We start from the raw sequence: 15909 nt of genomic DNA on the forward strand, positions 1-15909 counted from the left end.
GCATACAGATGTTCGAGAAATGCCTGCCGAAAGGGATGTTTGCTGGTGGTGTGGACTGACTTGCAATTGCATTTTTTTGTGTGTGATGATGACTGTGGTGGTGATAAATATAAGTGTGATGGCCAAGGGATGTTGACTCTGGGTGTGACTGCTCTGTGAGGATGGCTGGAGGTATGCAGGTGGTGGTGGGGATGACAGCTGCAGGGTAATGATGACGGAGGGTATATGGCTCTAGGAGTTATGGTTGTAGGGGTGAGGGCATCACTGGGCATGACTGGCTCTAGTGATGGTGTCTGGAAGGGTGGTAGCATGGATGACAGTGGCAGTTGGGAGGCAGATACAGACAGATGACCCAGGTGTGTTGACAGCAGGGATGAGAACCCGAAGGTGTTGGCTGCAGGAAGGTGCTCATGGTGGTAGAGCTGATGGTCGTATGGGGAAGAGTGTCATGGGGATGACTGGTTGTAATGTAAGGGTAACAGCTGAAAGGATAACAGTTGTGACAGTCACAGAGGCAGTGATGACGACTGTAGGGGTGATGGCTGTGGTTGTTCTAGCAATAATGGCTGTAGATGTGCTGACGGCAGTGGGGATGACTTCAGGGTTGATCTGTAAGGTGATGGCTGTAGATAGGAATGATGACTCTAGGGTGATGGTAGAGGTAGTGATAGCAGTGATGATCTTGGTGATACAAGGTGACTGGGAACATTGGCCCAACACCAGCAGAGAGATGGTCCCACTTCCAGTATCTGGATTCTGGTCAGTGAGATTAAAGGCTTGAGTAGGCTATATAACATTAGGTCGATTGGCTGAAGGATTGGCAAGGATTGCCATGAGATGGCAGGGTAGGGACTTTTCTCTGCTTGTTCAACCCAAAAGCTGTCTGCATCAGAATCTCTGGAGACTGAAGCTGGGACTTCCTTCCTCCCCAGGGGCCGGCAGGGGCTGCGATTGCTGTAAGAGTAGGTCACGTGACGGGGCTTCCTGTATGCCTCTGCCGCCGGGTGTCCATGGCCCGCACCCCCAAGCTGCCAGTGCAGCAGTCAGAGTGGCAGCCACAGGCTCAGTCCATGCCGTGCCCCCTGGCGAGGCTGAGCAAGAGGCCTCCACATCTCGACACCTAGGAGAGCAAGCACAGAGTATCATCAGGATAGAGGACCATGTTGCGCCGTAAGCCCTCCAACGCCAGCGAGAAGGAGCCTACTCAGAAGAAAAAGGTGAGGAGCATCTTTGGGAACTTGTTGCTTCCTTCCCTCTGCTCTCTCAGCCCATCCTCTCCAGAACTCACAGAAGTGGGAAGAGCCAAAGACCTTCTGTTGGGTCTGTAGGTGAGGGCCATTCTCCCAAGGGCATGGGACTAGTAACAGAAGTCCAGGAGAGACTTCCCAAATTGTAGAGAAACAGAGTTATAGAATACACTCTCGGAAGCCTTGAGTTGCAGGATTCAACACTACCAGGGTAAGAGACTTAAAATTGGGACTAGAATCCTAGACTAGAATTTAAGAATTATAGAATACAATTCTCAAGTTGAACCTAAGACTATTTAGTCTCTCCCCTACAGCGGTCCCTCGCGAGCCTGCCTCTCAGGAGCCATCTCACTCACAGGGCTCCACTGGGCTGCCCAGCCAGGAGCCATGATGCTCCCAGAGCCCCCGCCCTTTGGCCCTAGCCTGAGCTTGGCCATCTTCATTCAGCTTTGTTGTAGCTCCCGGGGGCCCACAGAAGAGGGGGCCACCTGAAGACGCAGCCCAGATTTCCAGATTCAGGGAAAGGGCCTCCAAAGGGGGCGTGCAGGTTCTTCCCAGCTGGGGAGAAATTATTTGTGAAGAATAAGAAATGAAGCTGCTGAGATGAGGCATGGGAGTGAGGGCTGAGGGGGAAAAATTCCGTGGGTGGGGAGCAGGCATATTTTAAAGGCCAGGAAGAAAAGCAGCTGCTCATCTTCCTGGAGTTTTGAGACCAGCCTAGAAGATTCCTTGAAGGCTCTGCCACATTTAGGTTTCTCTAGTTGAATTTGAGGATTTCTAGACTTCAATCTTGGACTCAATTGTCAGATTCTCCCCATCCATCAGCAGGTACATCCCACACACCCAGCAGGATCCTAGGACCATCCCAACTAGGCCTGAGCAGGTCGGAGAGGCCAGGCATAGCCACAGGCCAAGGTCAGGGGCCTCCAGGCCCCCATGGTGCCCTGCTGCTTTCCCCTGGAGCCTAGCCCAGGTGCTCCGTGGGGGAGCCCCTTTGTCAGAGGAGCGGCTCCCAGGCACAGACCGAACCAGCTGAGAAGCCGAGCCTCAGGGCACTGGGGTGTATATCCTGCTCCCCCTCAAGTCCTGGGGTGGCTGCCACTTCCGGCTGTATTCTCCCCCACCCCAGCCGCTTCGCTGAGGTTGCAGTGGAGGTGGGCGGGTGGGAAAGAGATTCACCACTCTTCACACAGGCTCTGTCACCCCTGTCCAAGCCCCACACAGCGCCAGCCCCGGCAGACTAACCTGGCAGACTTGCCATTGGCTGGCCCTCCTCAGCGAGTGGGTCCACTTCCCCTTGCTCTTCGGCTGACGGGGGTGGGAAACAGAGACCGCCCAAGACACTGCTGGGCCTCAAACTACAGGGGAGCTGAGCGGAGAAAAGAGTCTGAAAAAGAGCTGACACTTCCACACCAGCAGCCTGTGCCGTCTCAGGTGGAGGGGCCTGGAGGCTCACAGGAGCCAGAAATCCCGTTTTCTCTCCCCACTTCCATCATCCAGATTCTGGGTTTGGTGGATTTCCGGGATTCCCCACAGGCCTCTCCCATGAGAGTCCAGGCTGTTGCAGCCCTCTGAGGGCCATGTCCTCTAGGGCAACATCGGCCTGGCAAACCCTGCTTCAGCCCATCAGAGCCTGGGCCAGCCCCCAGAGCCACCCTCCCAGCCGCATCCCCTGGAAACACTCTTAGACAAGCCAGCTTTCCAGAAGGCAGACACAGCAGCTTCCCCAGGCTGAGAGACAGCAGCACAGCTCCAGCTCTGTGACTTGGGCACATCCCTACCCCTCAGAGGCCAAGGCAACGTGGTGGAGGGAATAGTACAAAGGCTAGTGTGAAGTAAGTGGAGGATGTGCTGGGAACCTTGACAAAGAGGGATAGGTCCTGACCTCCCCACCTCAGCAGGTTGTATGGATCACCTGCAACAGTTCATGCGAGTGTGCTATCACATGTGTGCCTGTGCACATGAAGGGGTGCACGCTGAAGCCGTGGGTGGGGGCAGAGAGCCCACTGCCAAAAACAAGCCTTAAAGTGGAGAAAACAAGACCTCGTAGCTCACCAGATGCTGGGTGCTATGCTATGCACTCATCTCTTAGCTCGTTGGTGCTTCACAACAGCCTTGTGAGGTGGGGGCCAGTGTTGTTTTTACTTTATGGCCAAGGCGCAGAGAGGTGAAGTGATTTACTCAAGGACACACAGCTAGGAAGCTGCCAAGCAGGGAGTGAAGCCAAGATCTGTCAGTGTCCAGAGTCTTAACCCTTTCCCCCTCTACTCTCATCTCCCTACTGACCTCAAAACCACTGGAGAAGTCTGATGCACATAAAAGACTCAACCTATCAGCAGAAGGGCTCTGCAGGGCAGGCCCAGATGGCTATGGACTGAGTGACCTTCCAAGGAGCCCCAAGCAGAGTCAGGAACAAGCCTTCCAGGGTGGTGGGGTCAGGATGTGTGTGTTATGAAGGATTGAGGAGATGCCCAGGTTGAGGGGGGAGGGAGGTTGGGGGAGGCAATACCCCTTGGCTGCCTTTTGGAGGCTCTTGCCTCCATCAAAGCATCTCTTTGCACTCTCTCTGATCTGTTGGAGTATAGGCAGTGGGCAGGAGTTTGTCCTCGGACCTGCCTCCCCTAAGGATAGTCCTACCCCATCACACACCTACTCTTCACTACATCCCAGACCTGCCACCAGGGAAAATGGAGAGAACTCAAGGCTCCCATCTGAGGGGTCACTTGTCCACTCCTTCCAGTCTCTCCCTGCCCCTCTCTTCTCCAATCTTGGCACATTACTTTTGCTGGCTCCCTTCCTACAGCACACTTTGGTGTGCCACCCCCCACCCCCACCACTAGCATGCACTTCATATTTTCCATGGCTCCTCATTGCCCACAGGTGAACACCGTGGCTGGCAAGGGCCTTCCATGGCCTTTTCTGCTCCACCATTCACCCCAAACACTGGTATACCCACCATTCCATCATCACTTTTGATCAAACCCTTCCCAGCTTCACCTGGAGCAATCCTGGATCCCCAGGACAGCCCAGCTCAAACGTGCCTCTTCCTCCACGAAGCCCTCCAGAGCCCTTCTCCCTCCATATTCCCACCTGCTCTCCTGGTAGCTTCTTCCAAATCCCACCTGCAGTCGCCATTACCCTTCATCTACTTCTGAAAAAGGGGCAACTTCGTGAGCTCTGAGCACAGTAACAAGCTTCCAGAATCGTGGACATGGGCTTGATGCTGGCCTCCACCTACTGCGTCACTCCATCTAGGATGCTTCATTTCTCCCAGTTTCAGTGTCCCCAGCTGGAAAGAGTGGGTGTAAGACGGGGCTGCAGGGAGGCTGAAGTGAGTGAACACATACACAGTGCTTGGCAAGGCACAGGGCACAGGGAAGGTACTCGACCTCTCGTTACTGGATTCCCACACATGCACAGGCCAGCGTCCAGAGCCCAGAGGGTGCTCAGTATGCAACCGGTATGCTGAAGGAGCAGACAGCATAGCAGCAGAGACACCTGGGATGGGGTTAGGGGGGACGCTGGAAAGCCGTGCTTACTTAGAAAGCAGGGAAGAAGATGCCAGGCCCAGCAGGGTGAGCCTCTGAGGGGGCGATGGGGGAAGCTTCCTGCAGGGGGGTGGCGCCTTTAAAACTAGATTTGAAAATCCTTTTTATTGAAGTATAATATCCATACAAAGAAGCGTGTACATCACAAATGTAACACTCAGTGGATATCTGTAAAGTGAGCATCCCCATGTAGGCAGCCCCTGAATCACACAGAACACTTCCAACACTCCAGAAGTTTCCCTCATGCCCCTGCCAGTCACTGCATGCCCCTTCTCCCCCAAAGGTAACCAGCCATTCTCCTGACTTCCAACTGCATGGATTAGTTTTGAACTTTCTGTACAGGGAACCATACAGTATACCCTGGTGGCAGATCCCTTCTGCCCAACAGTGTAGCTGTGAGCATCACCATATTGCTGGGGAGAGTTGCACAAAGTTCACTGCCGTGTGCTATCCCCTCATGTGACTCTGCCACAGTTCACAGGTCCTCTCTACAGCTGATGAGTGTTTGAGTTGTTTCCAGTTAAACTGGGTTCTGAATGATGGGAAAAGCTACGGTTGATTGTAGGGAAGGCGAGGGGTAGGAGCTGCGAGGGGCTGCCGTGTCCCGTGCTCACCCCTCTCCGCCTCACAACAACCCAGTGAGATGGGTGCTGTGCTCTTCATTTCACCCATGAGGAAACAGGAGCCCAGAGAAGTTGAGAAATTCACCCAGCTTTACACAGCTGCTCCATGGCAGAAGCAAGATGTGAACTCTTGCCAGCTGACGCCAAATAAAGAGACTGAGGTTTGGGGAAGATAAAGAAACTTACCGAAGGTCACACTCAGCAACGTGTGACGCCCAAACAGTAGTTCTTTCCGAGAGGCCCGCATACTCCCCTTAGACGTGAAAATGGGGCTTACAGTGTACGGTACCACCTCCCTCCCAGGGCCCCCAGGAAGGCCTCACCCTAAAGGGAGGCCAGGCAGAAAATCCAAAAGGACTCAAGGATTTCCACTCATACCTGGGTAGGGGATCACTTCAGACTTACTGAAAGGCATTCAGGATATTTGGGGTGCTCCTGAGTTTAGGAGTGGGGCAAAAGACCCTTATCCTTAGTCCCCCAAAGAAATTTTCTAGTCCTTTCTGTGTACGCAGGCCAGGGTTGAGGAGCACCTGGCCAGGCCCACGTTCCAGCACAGTCCTCATGGGCCTTTTAGATTGTTTTCTCCCATTTCGAGCTAAAGCTGGGACAGAGGTCCCAGGAGCCAAAAAGCCGCCCTCCCAGCCACCCCCAAACCCTGACGACGGCAGATTAATGACAGGAAAAGGAAAGAACTGCAATTAGAGGGCAGCCTAGTGGTCAGTTTACTCTTCCTCAACAAAGCCCACTTCCGGCCCCACGCCTTCCCTGCTGCGGGCTTTCCAGGCTCACTGGTCCCTGGGGCTTCAGGGGCGACTCTCAGCCTCCTGGTCTGCAGACCAGACTCGGGCTTGGTGAAGGGAAAGCCACAATAGGCCTGATCAGCCTAAATATAGGCGCCCAGCCTACCCTCCTTGGGCCCGGACCAGCCTGGTGCCCACCCTCTCTCTGTTCCCTCTTTTCCAGGCAATAAGAGGAAGAAGTTATCCAGGCAGCTGCATACTAGCTATACAAGAGGGGGGAAATGAATGGAAGGTGGAGAAGAGAAGGGGAGAACGAAGGAGAAAAAGAGGAAAAAATAGTGGGTAGGGAAAACCAGGGAAGGAGGATGGAGGAGATGCATGGGAATAGGAGCAGTCACCCCACCACCGCCCTGTACCACTCAGGTCCCTTTCCCAGCTCCCCAGCATCACATGCAAGGGGCTTTCTCCCTAAGGATGCAGGCACCTCACCCAGGAGGCCTTAACGGTGGTGGTATCTGCTTGACCTGGCCGCTGACCTGGTTTCTGGTCCGCTAGCTTGCTGTGACCTCTCAGAAGGTGTGGCCACTGCCCCTGATCACTGACTTGCTCTTGGTCAAGACCAAGGGAACTGAAGTGCTCCACTGTAGTCCCTGGGAGCGGGGGACCAATTGTGTGTATGGGGGGGAGTGTGATGCTGCCCCTGCCCTGGGGGATTGTCACTGGACCCCCCTTTTGTAGGAAAGAGGATGTGAAACTTTCAACTTTGTGCAGGTTTGGGGCTTCGGTTCCTCAAGCCCTTATCTCTGGTGTCTGCAGCCGACCCCACTCTATCTGTCTGGCCATCTGTGAACCCTGGTTCCTGTGTGCACCTCTGGTCTTGACTTGATTCGGGTTCAGCCTCCCCTTCTTGTGTCTCAAGTCAGCTCTCCTTACCTGGCCCCACTTTCTCCTGCTATCTTGCCATGTGCATGCGTGTGCAGTTAAGAAAGCTCATTTCCTGAAAACAGGCTTATCAGTGCTGTCGACTGAAAATAAATGCATAACCTAAAAGTTGAGAATTATGGTTTATTGAGTGGACTTGCTGAGGACTTGGGGGGTGGGGGATGGGGGAAGCCTCTCAGATAGCTCCGAGGGACAGCTCCCAAGAGGTAAGGGAGGAGCCAGAATACAAAGGAGTTTTGTAACAAAGACCAGGTAGTCAGAATATCAAAAGGTTACCGTTAGTTAAAGGAAACTAGACAACCCAAGTAAATAAATGTAGCACTTCTCTGTGTTATGGGAAGATGGCAAGAGTCTGCGCTTATCGAAGTCATTCCTTTGCTATGCAAAGATAAGGGCCAGTATTGTGTTCTTTCCCATCCTGCGTCCCTTCAGGGAGCATCATCAGGGGTGGCTGAAGTGGCTAAGGGCCTGGCAGCCGGCCGCCAGTCTCCATCCTGGTGCCTTCAGGCTCACCATGGGGTGACTGATGGTTGGATGGCCATGGCATGCTTTGCTTGCTGATACAGCGGAGATGGGCAACAGTTTTCATTCACAGCACAAACAATAGGTTGAGCCAAGGACAGAGGAGCCTGGTGGGCTACAGTCCATAGGGGTCCCATGGGGGTCACAATGAATTGGACAGGACTTAGTGACTAAACAACAACAAATCTGAACACTGGCAAGTGGGTAGAGTAGCCAGCTCATTAGCAGCTGAGATTAAAAGCAGAGATGAAGACAGAAAATGGCAGTGTTCTTTTATTATGTTAGAACCAATCATTGGTGTCCTAAACCTTTACTCATTCAGTCTGTACCATGGCTTTCCTGAACGCATAATGCCAGTCTTACTGGCCCTTGCATGGGACACCCATGTGTCACGGCCCTCTCTCTTCTTGGGATATCGATGTGTCAGGCTGAAAGCCCCAGTGTGTTTCCCACGATCAGTCACAGGAAACCACGCCTGGGGAAGAGAGAGCCTGGAGGCCGGGCTGCAGGGTTTTGGAGGGTTTGCTCTACTATATGAAGAGCTGATGCTGTTGTACATGAGGTAGGTCTCCAGTAGTAGACACGCGTTTCCTCAGACACATTTAGTCTTTTACTACAGGGTTCTGGGGACCAGAACCAAGGTTCTGGTGGAACAGTGGGCTCAGCCTGTGGCCTGACCGGGTTGAGGCTCTTGAGGTGAGGAGCCTGCTTCAGGGGACCGCTCGCTGCTGAAGACAGGATGAGGACTTGCAGCGTCACCTCTCAGCTCTGGGCCCAGCCCTGGGTTAAACGCGCTGTGAAGGGAGCAAGAACAGCTCTGTGCTCCTTACTGACCACAATTGTAATGCAACACAATTTAACTCCTGGTAACACCTCTGCTTCTCCCAGCTCTCCCTTCAGCGCTCCAGCAGCTTCAAAGATTTTGCCAAATCCAAACCCAGCTCCCCTGTGGTGAGCGAGAAGGAATTTAATCTGGATGATAATGTGAGTTCCAGAGCCTCCTTGGGGGATCTGGCTGCGGGCCCTGGATTGGGGAGTGGAGGGGAGGGAGGGAAGTAGGGGAAAGAGGATTTTAGGATTGTGGAAGCAAAGCCTTTTTAAACACGACGGGCCTACCTCTGCACCTACCAAAATTCTGGGCCCTAAAGCTTCACCTGCATTCTTTTCGTTTGCAAATTGCTAGTGTAAGTATGAATGAATAGGGCCAAGAACCTCTCCTTCCCACCCCTCCAGGGTCTACCTGGACCCCAAGGCCTCCTTCTGCTCCCAAGTCCTGAACCCAGACCTGGGTTCCCGAATCTCCACATTTCTTGTCACAGATTCCAGAAGATGAGTCAAGTGTGCCGACCCCAGAGGATGCCGAGAAGAGCGGCAAGAAGCTGGGGAAGAAGTGGAGGGCAGTGATTTCCCGAACCATGAACAGGAAGACGGGCAAGAAGATGGTGAAGGCCCTGTCGGAGGAGATGGTGAGGCCTGGGACTCAGGTTCACCGCGGGTTGGGGAGGGTGCCACAAGGAAAAGCAGCGGTCTAGTAGTGGGTGAGCATGGCCTTCAGGAGAGCCACTGCCCGGGCACACTGCCTGGCCCCATACAAGCAGGAAGGTCACCGTGGGAAGGGAGCTCCCCCAGTCAAGCATGTGGCAGGAAGGGAGCAGGAGTGGGGTCTGAGGAGGGATGAAGGTCTGGGAAACAAGCTTCCTCGGGACACAGGCCTGAGGAGATGAGATAGCCTGGGGCATATTCATCCATCACGAAGTTTTACTTGAAAAGAGCCCCTGGGATTGGGAAGGCTTGATTCAAAGAAGCCTGAAGAAAGAAAATCCAGAAGGCTGGCCGTGGGGACGGGGTTTGGGGAAGAGTGCGTACACGTATAGCTGAGTCCCTTCGCTGTCCACCTGAAATGATCACAGCATTGTTCATTGGCTATATTCCAATAAAAAATAAAAAGTTAAAAAAAAAAAAAAGGCTGGCCTTGGCCCAGGGAGGGAGGGCAAGACAGACAGCTGTGGGGCAGGCACATCCAAGTAGCTAAAGTCACACCAGGCGTCTGGTTTGCTCCTGGCTCTCGGAGGAGGTGCCCTGGCAGCAGTGTGCTGGAGTTAGCTCCCGCTAGCAGACTCCGCCAGCTCAAGACAGCAGTTGCTCAAATCTTCAGTAATTTCATGAGCCAGGTGTGAGATACAAGCATTATTGAAAATTAATTTATACCAACTTAGAATTAAATCAATTATTTTAAGAAGAAAAAGAGTAAAGTCAGTCTTCAAAATTCATTTCCTAACTCTTGTCCTGCCTTTCACTGTGCTCTGTGCCCTTGTCGCAGTGGCTGGGGGGTGCAAATAGCCAATGCTGCCGCTCATGCTGGCTTCCGTGGTGGTGCCTGCCAATGCAGGAGCCATAGGAGATGCGGGTTTGATCCCTGGGTCAGGAAGAACCCCTGGAGAAGGGCATGGCAACCCACTCCAGTATTCCTGCCTGGGCTATCCCATTGACAGAGGAGCCTGGTGGGCTAGTCCATGGGGTCACAAAGAGTTTAACACAACTGTGAATGCATGCACGCTGCTCATTTAGGCAGTAGATCGGTTGGCCATTGTGGGAAGTATCTACAACACAGAAGCTGGCAACCCCTACAACTCAGGGTTTTTATTCCCACTCAGTCAACTAGTGGAGAAGGCAATGGCACCCCACTCCAATACTCTTGCCTGGAAAATCCCATGGACGGAGGAGCCTGGTAGGCTGCAGTCCATGGAATCTCTGAGGGTCGGACATGACTGAGTGACTTCACTTTCACTTTTCACTTTTGTGCACTGGAGAAGGAAATGGCAACCCACTCCAGTGTTCTTGCCTGGAGAATCCCAGGGACGGGGGAGCCTGGTGGGCTGCGGTCTATGGGGTCGCACAGAGTCAGACATGACTGAGTGACTTAGCAGTAGCAGCAGTCAACTAGTGAAAGAGTTACAACTGCACTGAGGAGGAGGCCCAGTGGGAGTGGGGACTACAACTGGGGAGGCCCGGCAGCTGTGGAGTCAGGCTGACAGGGCTGTGAGTTCCTGCGTGGCCTTGAGAACGTTCCTCCATGACTTCTCACCTGTGAGCTTGGGAGGATCAAGCACCTGTCCTCAAGTGAGGATGAACGGAAATCCTCTGTGTGGCACATAGGAACATAGTTAAAAGTAGTGAGTCTCTTCAGCACTGTGACCTGCCTGGCTATGCGCTAACACGTCTGAGTTCAGACTCCAGCACCGAGACTTTGCGTGTGTACATGGGCACTTCAGGCTGACACAGCACATTCACATGGTACCAAGGGAGCCTCATTCCACGGGCAGGGCAAGCACTCTTAGTCCCACTTCACAGAAGAGGAAACTAGGGCCCAGAGGGTGCCCTGCAGCCTTGCAAGAGGCATGGCTGGGGTGGCAGCCAGGCCCCAGCTCTCCCGGGAGGCCCGGCTCACTTCCTCTGCACCCGGGCCGGCCCCATGGGCACCTCAACTGATGCTACTCAGGGCTTCCTGCCTCTCCTCCCCTCCAGGGAGATACTCTGGAGGAGGGCTCAGTGTCCCCGACGTCTCCAGACTGCAGCCTGGACAGCCCCGGCCCTGAGAAGATGGCGCTGGCTTTTTCTGAGCAGGAGGAGCGGGAGCTCCCAGCTCTCAGCCGCCAGGCCTCCACAGGTGAGTGTGGGAGGTGGGGGCACACGTGCTGACCCTGGAGGAAAGGACAGGGTGAACACCATACAGGGTGACTGTCTGGGAAGGGGTGGTAAAAGAAATGAATCTTTCCTGTTAATCTGCTGGGACCTTTCCCAGTCTCTTGAAATGAAATCTTCCTAACAATCTCATGGGGCGGTAATATTATTATCCCCACTTCGTTGATGTGAAAACTGAGGCTCAGGCAAATTGAGTGACTTGCGCAAAGTGACCCAGTCTTGAATTTAGTTCTGCCCTCCAGGAGCCTCCGCTGACTGGAAGAACCTCATTGCCCTCTTGGTCTAGGCCTCCTCCACCTTCCAAGGGAAGCTAGAGGCTATGGGCTCCCTGGGCCTCTGACATCCCAGGCTGGGGGTCAGGGTATTGGCTCTCCTGCTGTGAAGACTCCACCTCCTGGACACAAGCCCTTGGTTTGCTGGGCCCGGGGCTCCACTTGGCATCGTCTAGATGTCCCTGGGGCTGGACAGGAGCTTTCAGCAGCCCTGCCTGAATGAGGTTCTGCAAGCTGTGGGCTGCAGACCTACAGAGGCACTGCCTTTCTCACCCTTATGATTAGTTCCAAATTCTCTGATGTTTCTCTTGCTCCAAAGACACCTCCTTACCCCAACTAAAAGTCACTTCTGCCCTTCTCAGAATCTGAGTTTCCATGTGATGTAGCTAGACACTGAGTCTTATTAAGTAGACAAAGAAAAATACTGATGCACGGTATGGCTTCTTGTTGGAAGGTGACTTCCAGGAGCCCTGGAGTGGGAGTCAGGAATCCTGGAGTCTAACAGACCCAGGGCTGCCAATTATAAGGTGAGATGCCTTGGGCAGTTCACTTAGCCTGTCTGGTCTCAGTTTTCCTCATCTGCTCATTGGGTGTTGGCCCAGTTGGTTTCTAGAGACCCTCCCAATTTGCCCAGTCTTTGATCCTCTTATGATCAACTATTTTCATGCCTGGGGCCCCTGAAGCTATGCTCGTCAGGGTGGCGGAGAGGTTGGTTCAGAATCACTTCTGCAGTGTGAGACTTCTAGGAGCTCAGTTTTCTTCCCTTGGGATTTCTAGCCAGACCCCCTGAAAGGTACCAGCTGGGCACTGCCCCAGCTGTCCTGGGGACAAAGATGACCTTCCTCCCCGCCCCATTTCCTGCAGGCAGTGAACTCTGCAGCCCCAGCCCAGGTTCTGGAAACCTTGGGGAGGAATCGACTGCACCGCAATACACGGGCCCCTTCTGTGGCCGGGCACGAGTCCACACTGACTTCACTCCCAGCCCCTATGACCGTGACTCACTGAAACTGCAGGTAAGGTCTGCTGAGCCTGGCAGGCTGTACCCATACAGGAGGCTGCACTGAGCCAGGGTAAGGTGGTGTCCGCAAGAGGCCAAGGGGCCCCCTCATCCTCCATCCGTTCTACTCTCCTCTCCTCCCACAGAAAGGAGACGTGATCCAGATCGTTGAAAAGCCGCCCGTGGGCACATGGCTGGGCCTGCTCAATGGCAGGATGGGCTCTTTCAAGTTCATCTACGTGGATGTGCTGCCCGAGGAGGCTGTGGGGCCTGCTCGCCCCAGCCGCCGACAGAGCAAGGGCAAGAGGCCCAAGCCCAAGACTCTGCATGAGCTGCTGGAGCGCATCGGCCTTGAGGTTTGAGTTGGGGGCCTGCGCGCATGTCTAGGAGCAAGGGATGGGGGCCAGGGCAAGTCAGTTCTGGGTGGAGAGCTGGGTCTTCGTGGGGGTGGCTGGCAAGTAGCCTGCTTCTGCCCACAGGAGCACACGTCCACTCTGCTGCTCAACGGCTACCAGACACTGGAGGACTTCAAAGAGCTACGGGAAACACACCTCAATGAGCTGAACATCATGGACCCGCAGCATCGGGCCAAGCTGCTCACGGCCGCCGAGCTGCTGCTGGACTACGACAGTGAGTGGGCTTAGGAGTGGGGGGGTGGGGGGGTGGGGCAGGGAGGCCTGCCCCAGTCCTGCCCTGGCGCCCCTCTGCAGTGGGCAGGCGCTTTCTACACTTGAATTCCCATCTCTGGGCAGAGCTTGTGAGGAGAAGGGGTTTTAGGAGAGTTTTCTCAACCTCTACAACATCCTGTGAGATCAAAGGGAGAGACTTGGGGCCAGAGGAGGTGAGGCACAGACTTTAGGCCTCAGTGTTGGGTAATGATGGTGCCAGGATGCAAGAGCAGGCTTCCTGGCTACTAGCTCAGTGCTGAAGGTGTTTGCACTCCTGGACAGGAGAGCTGGCCTGGACAGTACTCGGGGCAGGGGGAGGGTAGTGGTGGGCCCCCAGAGGGAGAGACAGCCTCCAGTGGGCTTCCCAGGGTCCCTCCACCCACAAGGAGCCCCTGGGATTTCTGAAGCCCCCTCACCGCTAAAGCCTGAGCCCCCCCAAATTCCTCTTCCTCCCTGGCCTCTGGCAGCTGGCAGCGAGGAGGCGGAAGAGGGCACGGAGAGTGGCCAGGAGCCAGCGGTGAGCACAGTGGCAGACCCCAAGGTGGACATCCCACGTGACTCTGGCTGCTTCGAGGGCTCTGAGAGCGGGCGTGATGAGGCAGAGCTCGCGGGCACTGAGGAGCAACTGCATGGCCTCTCCCTGTCTGGGGCCCCTTGAGGCCAGAGCGGGGATGGACCTGGCCTCCTGTGGTGCCGGAGGACTGGCACTGATCCCGGCCCTGCTCCCCCAGGGGCCCCTAGGGCAGCAGAGGCCGGCCAGGCCTTACAGATGCAACTGGAGTGCATGACAGGCCACACAAGCCTGGCCGCCTCCCTCCACCAGCTACTGACAGCACAGCTATTCCAGCTGCGGCCAAGGCAAGGGGGGTACCAAGAGGCCACCAAGGCCTCCAAACCCTCCTTGCCTCCACACCATCTTCCTTTGTCGTGATGATCCTGAAAAGGGGGCCAAGTCAGTGGTTCAGATCCAATCTCTCAACACCCTGGGAAAGGTGACCATTGCAAAGGACTCTAACTGATCACAGATGAATCCAGATTCTCAAAGGTTTGAAGAAAGCCACGTGTGTCTTTCCTACTTTCCTTCACCTTAATTTTCTTACAGGTTTAGCCACTAAATCATTGTGCCACTTCAACCGAGTGCTTTCTTCAGTCTCGGTCTAGGATGGGGTCAGGATAAGAATGTATAGTTTCTGAGGGCCTTGCTAACTCTGACATTCTGTGATGGTTAAATATCTGCTGTCCTGTTACTATGGCCCAGGACACCAGTGGGGTTTACTGAGGGGGCTGGAGGGGCTTTGGGCTCCCAAATGAAATGGCCCCTGCTCATCCGTTCCATACCTTCCCATATAACTCAAGCCAAGCTGTAACCGCCCCAGCTTAAGTCAATGCCCACACCTCAATAAGCACCCTCCGAGCCCCTCAAATGACACTTTCCCAAGGCTGAGCCAGACCTGGCTTCCAAGGACAGACTGGCCCCTCAGAGGTCCAGGCCCAGACCTGGCCTCTCACGTGGGTCCTTAAAAGCAAAGAAAGCGCAAAGCTTAACATTGTGGAGTCTGCTACTCCACCTTTACTCTGCTAAAGGTTTTGATAGACCTTGAGCTCCAGTAGGGACAGAGTGTTGGTAGGGGGCCTCCCTTGACCCCAGTACCAAGTTTGTGCCCAGAATTCCCAGAGTAACTCTTTCCCAGGGCCCAACTGGCCTGAGGGCAAACACTGCCCACCATGTCTTGGACTGCCTGCTTCGCAGACACACTTGGACCCAGAACCAGAAACTCTGGTAGAAGCCATCTTGGGGGGACGGTTTCAGTGTAAATATGAGGGGGGGTGCTTCCAAGGTGGCTCAGTGGTAAAGAATCTGCCTACCAATGCAGGAGACACGGGTTTGGTCCCTGGGTTGGGAAGATCCCCTGGAGAAGGAAATGGCAACCCACTCCAGTATTCTTGCCTGGAAAAGTCCATGGACAGAGGAGCCTGGCAGGCTGCAGTCCATGGGGTTACATGACTGAGCATGTGTGCATGAGGGTGGAGGGTCATGGGTTGGTAGCAATAAACTGGTAGAACTAAATTACTGTCTCCTGTCTTTGCTATGGAGGAGGCAGGGAGGTAAGGGGCAGGGTGTGGGGGGATGGAACAGATCAGTCTCCTTCAAAACTAGACTCAGCAGAATTTCCTTCACTGTCAGGGCCATCTGTCCCTTACCCAAAAGATGCTTGTGCCCGTGATCCTGCTGATGGCTAACCAACCCTTCTCAGAGCCCAGGCTCCTGTGGCCACCAGCCGTGCTCAGGTCTGAGGGTGGGGGGCAATAGCTGTCTCCTTAGAACTACTCATTCCCCACCCCCAGTGACTGAGGAGCCTGTCCTGGGGGCTGTCCAGGTCCAAGAGGGGGAGACTTGCAGTCATCATGGCCTTTTCTCCAAGGTCACCTCTTCTCGGGTCCCACCATGTACCCAGTGAAGCTCCACTGTCTCCTGGGAGGTGGACTGGAGACTAGGACCCTTGGCTTTGTTTCTCCAACATGAACTGCTTTAGGGACAGCAAACTGGAATGTGAGCTCCCACCAGCGTGAGGATGAGGCCACTCCGCTTCCATGCTTTGTTCCCAGCCACAGTCATCCAACTACCGTGAGTGTCTGGGCAGCCCAAA

At 54.5% G+C, this 15909-nt stretch overlaps 1 protein-coding gene across 1 annotated transcript; it reads left to right on the top strand.

Moving 5' to 3' along the window:
* Window positions 1-974: 974 nt before the first annotated feature.
* On the top strand, window positions 975-15329 carry SASH3 (SAM and SH3 domain containing 3). Its single transcript, XM_061407900.1, has 8 exons — window positions 975-1217; window positions 8511-8606; window positions 8942-9088; window positions 11148-11289; window positions 12461-12609; window positions 12740-12949; window positions 13073-13223; window positions 13729-15329. Exons 1-8 carry the CDS (start codon window positions 1161-1163, stop codon window positions 13917-13919), a joined length of 1143 nt encoding a protein of 380 aa, XP_061263884.1. The 5' UTR covers window positions 975-1160; the 3' UTR covers window positions 13920-15329.
* The last annotated feature ends 580 nt before the right edge of the window (window positions 15330-15909 follow it).

This window comes from Bos javanicus, chromosome X, assembly GCF_032452875.1.
Source record: "Bos javanicus breed banteng chromosome X, ARS-OSU_banteng_1.0, whole genome shotgun sequence".
Taxonomy (NCBI): domain Eukaryota; kingdom Metazoa; phylum Chordata; class Mammalia; order Artiodactyla; family Bovidae; genus Bos; species Bos javanicus.

What these genes read in the sequence shown, in the direction of transcription:
- SASH3 (XM_061407900.1), top strand. Translation starts at nt 1,161, where the DNA reads ATGTTGCGCCGTAAGCCCTCCAACGCCAGCGAGAAGGAGCCTACTCAG. An exon ending in AATTTAATCTGGATGATAAT is followed by an intron (nt 8,607 to 8,941) that starts GTGAGTTCCAGA and finishes TTCTTGTCACAG; the next exon opens with ATTCCAGAAGATGAGTCAAG. An exon ending in GTGACTCACTGAAACTGCAG is followed by an intron (nt 12,610 to 12,739) that starts GTAAGGTCTGCT and finishes CTCCTCCCACAG; the next exon opens with AAAGGAGACGTGATCCAGAT.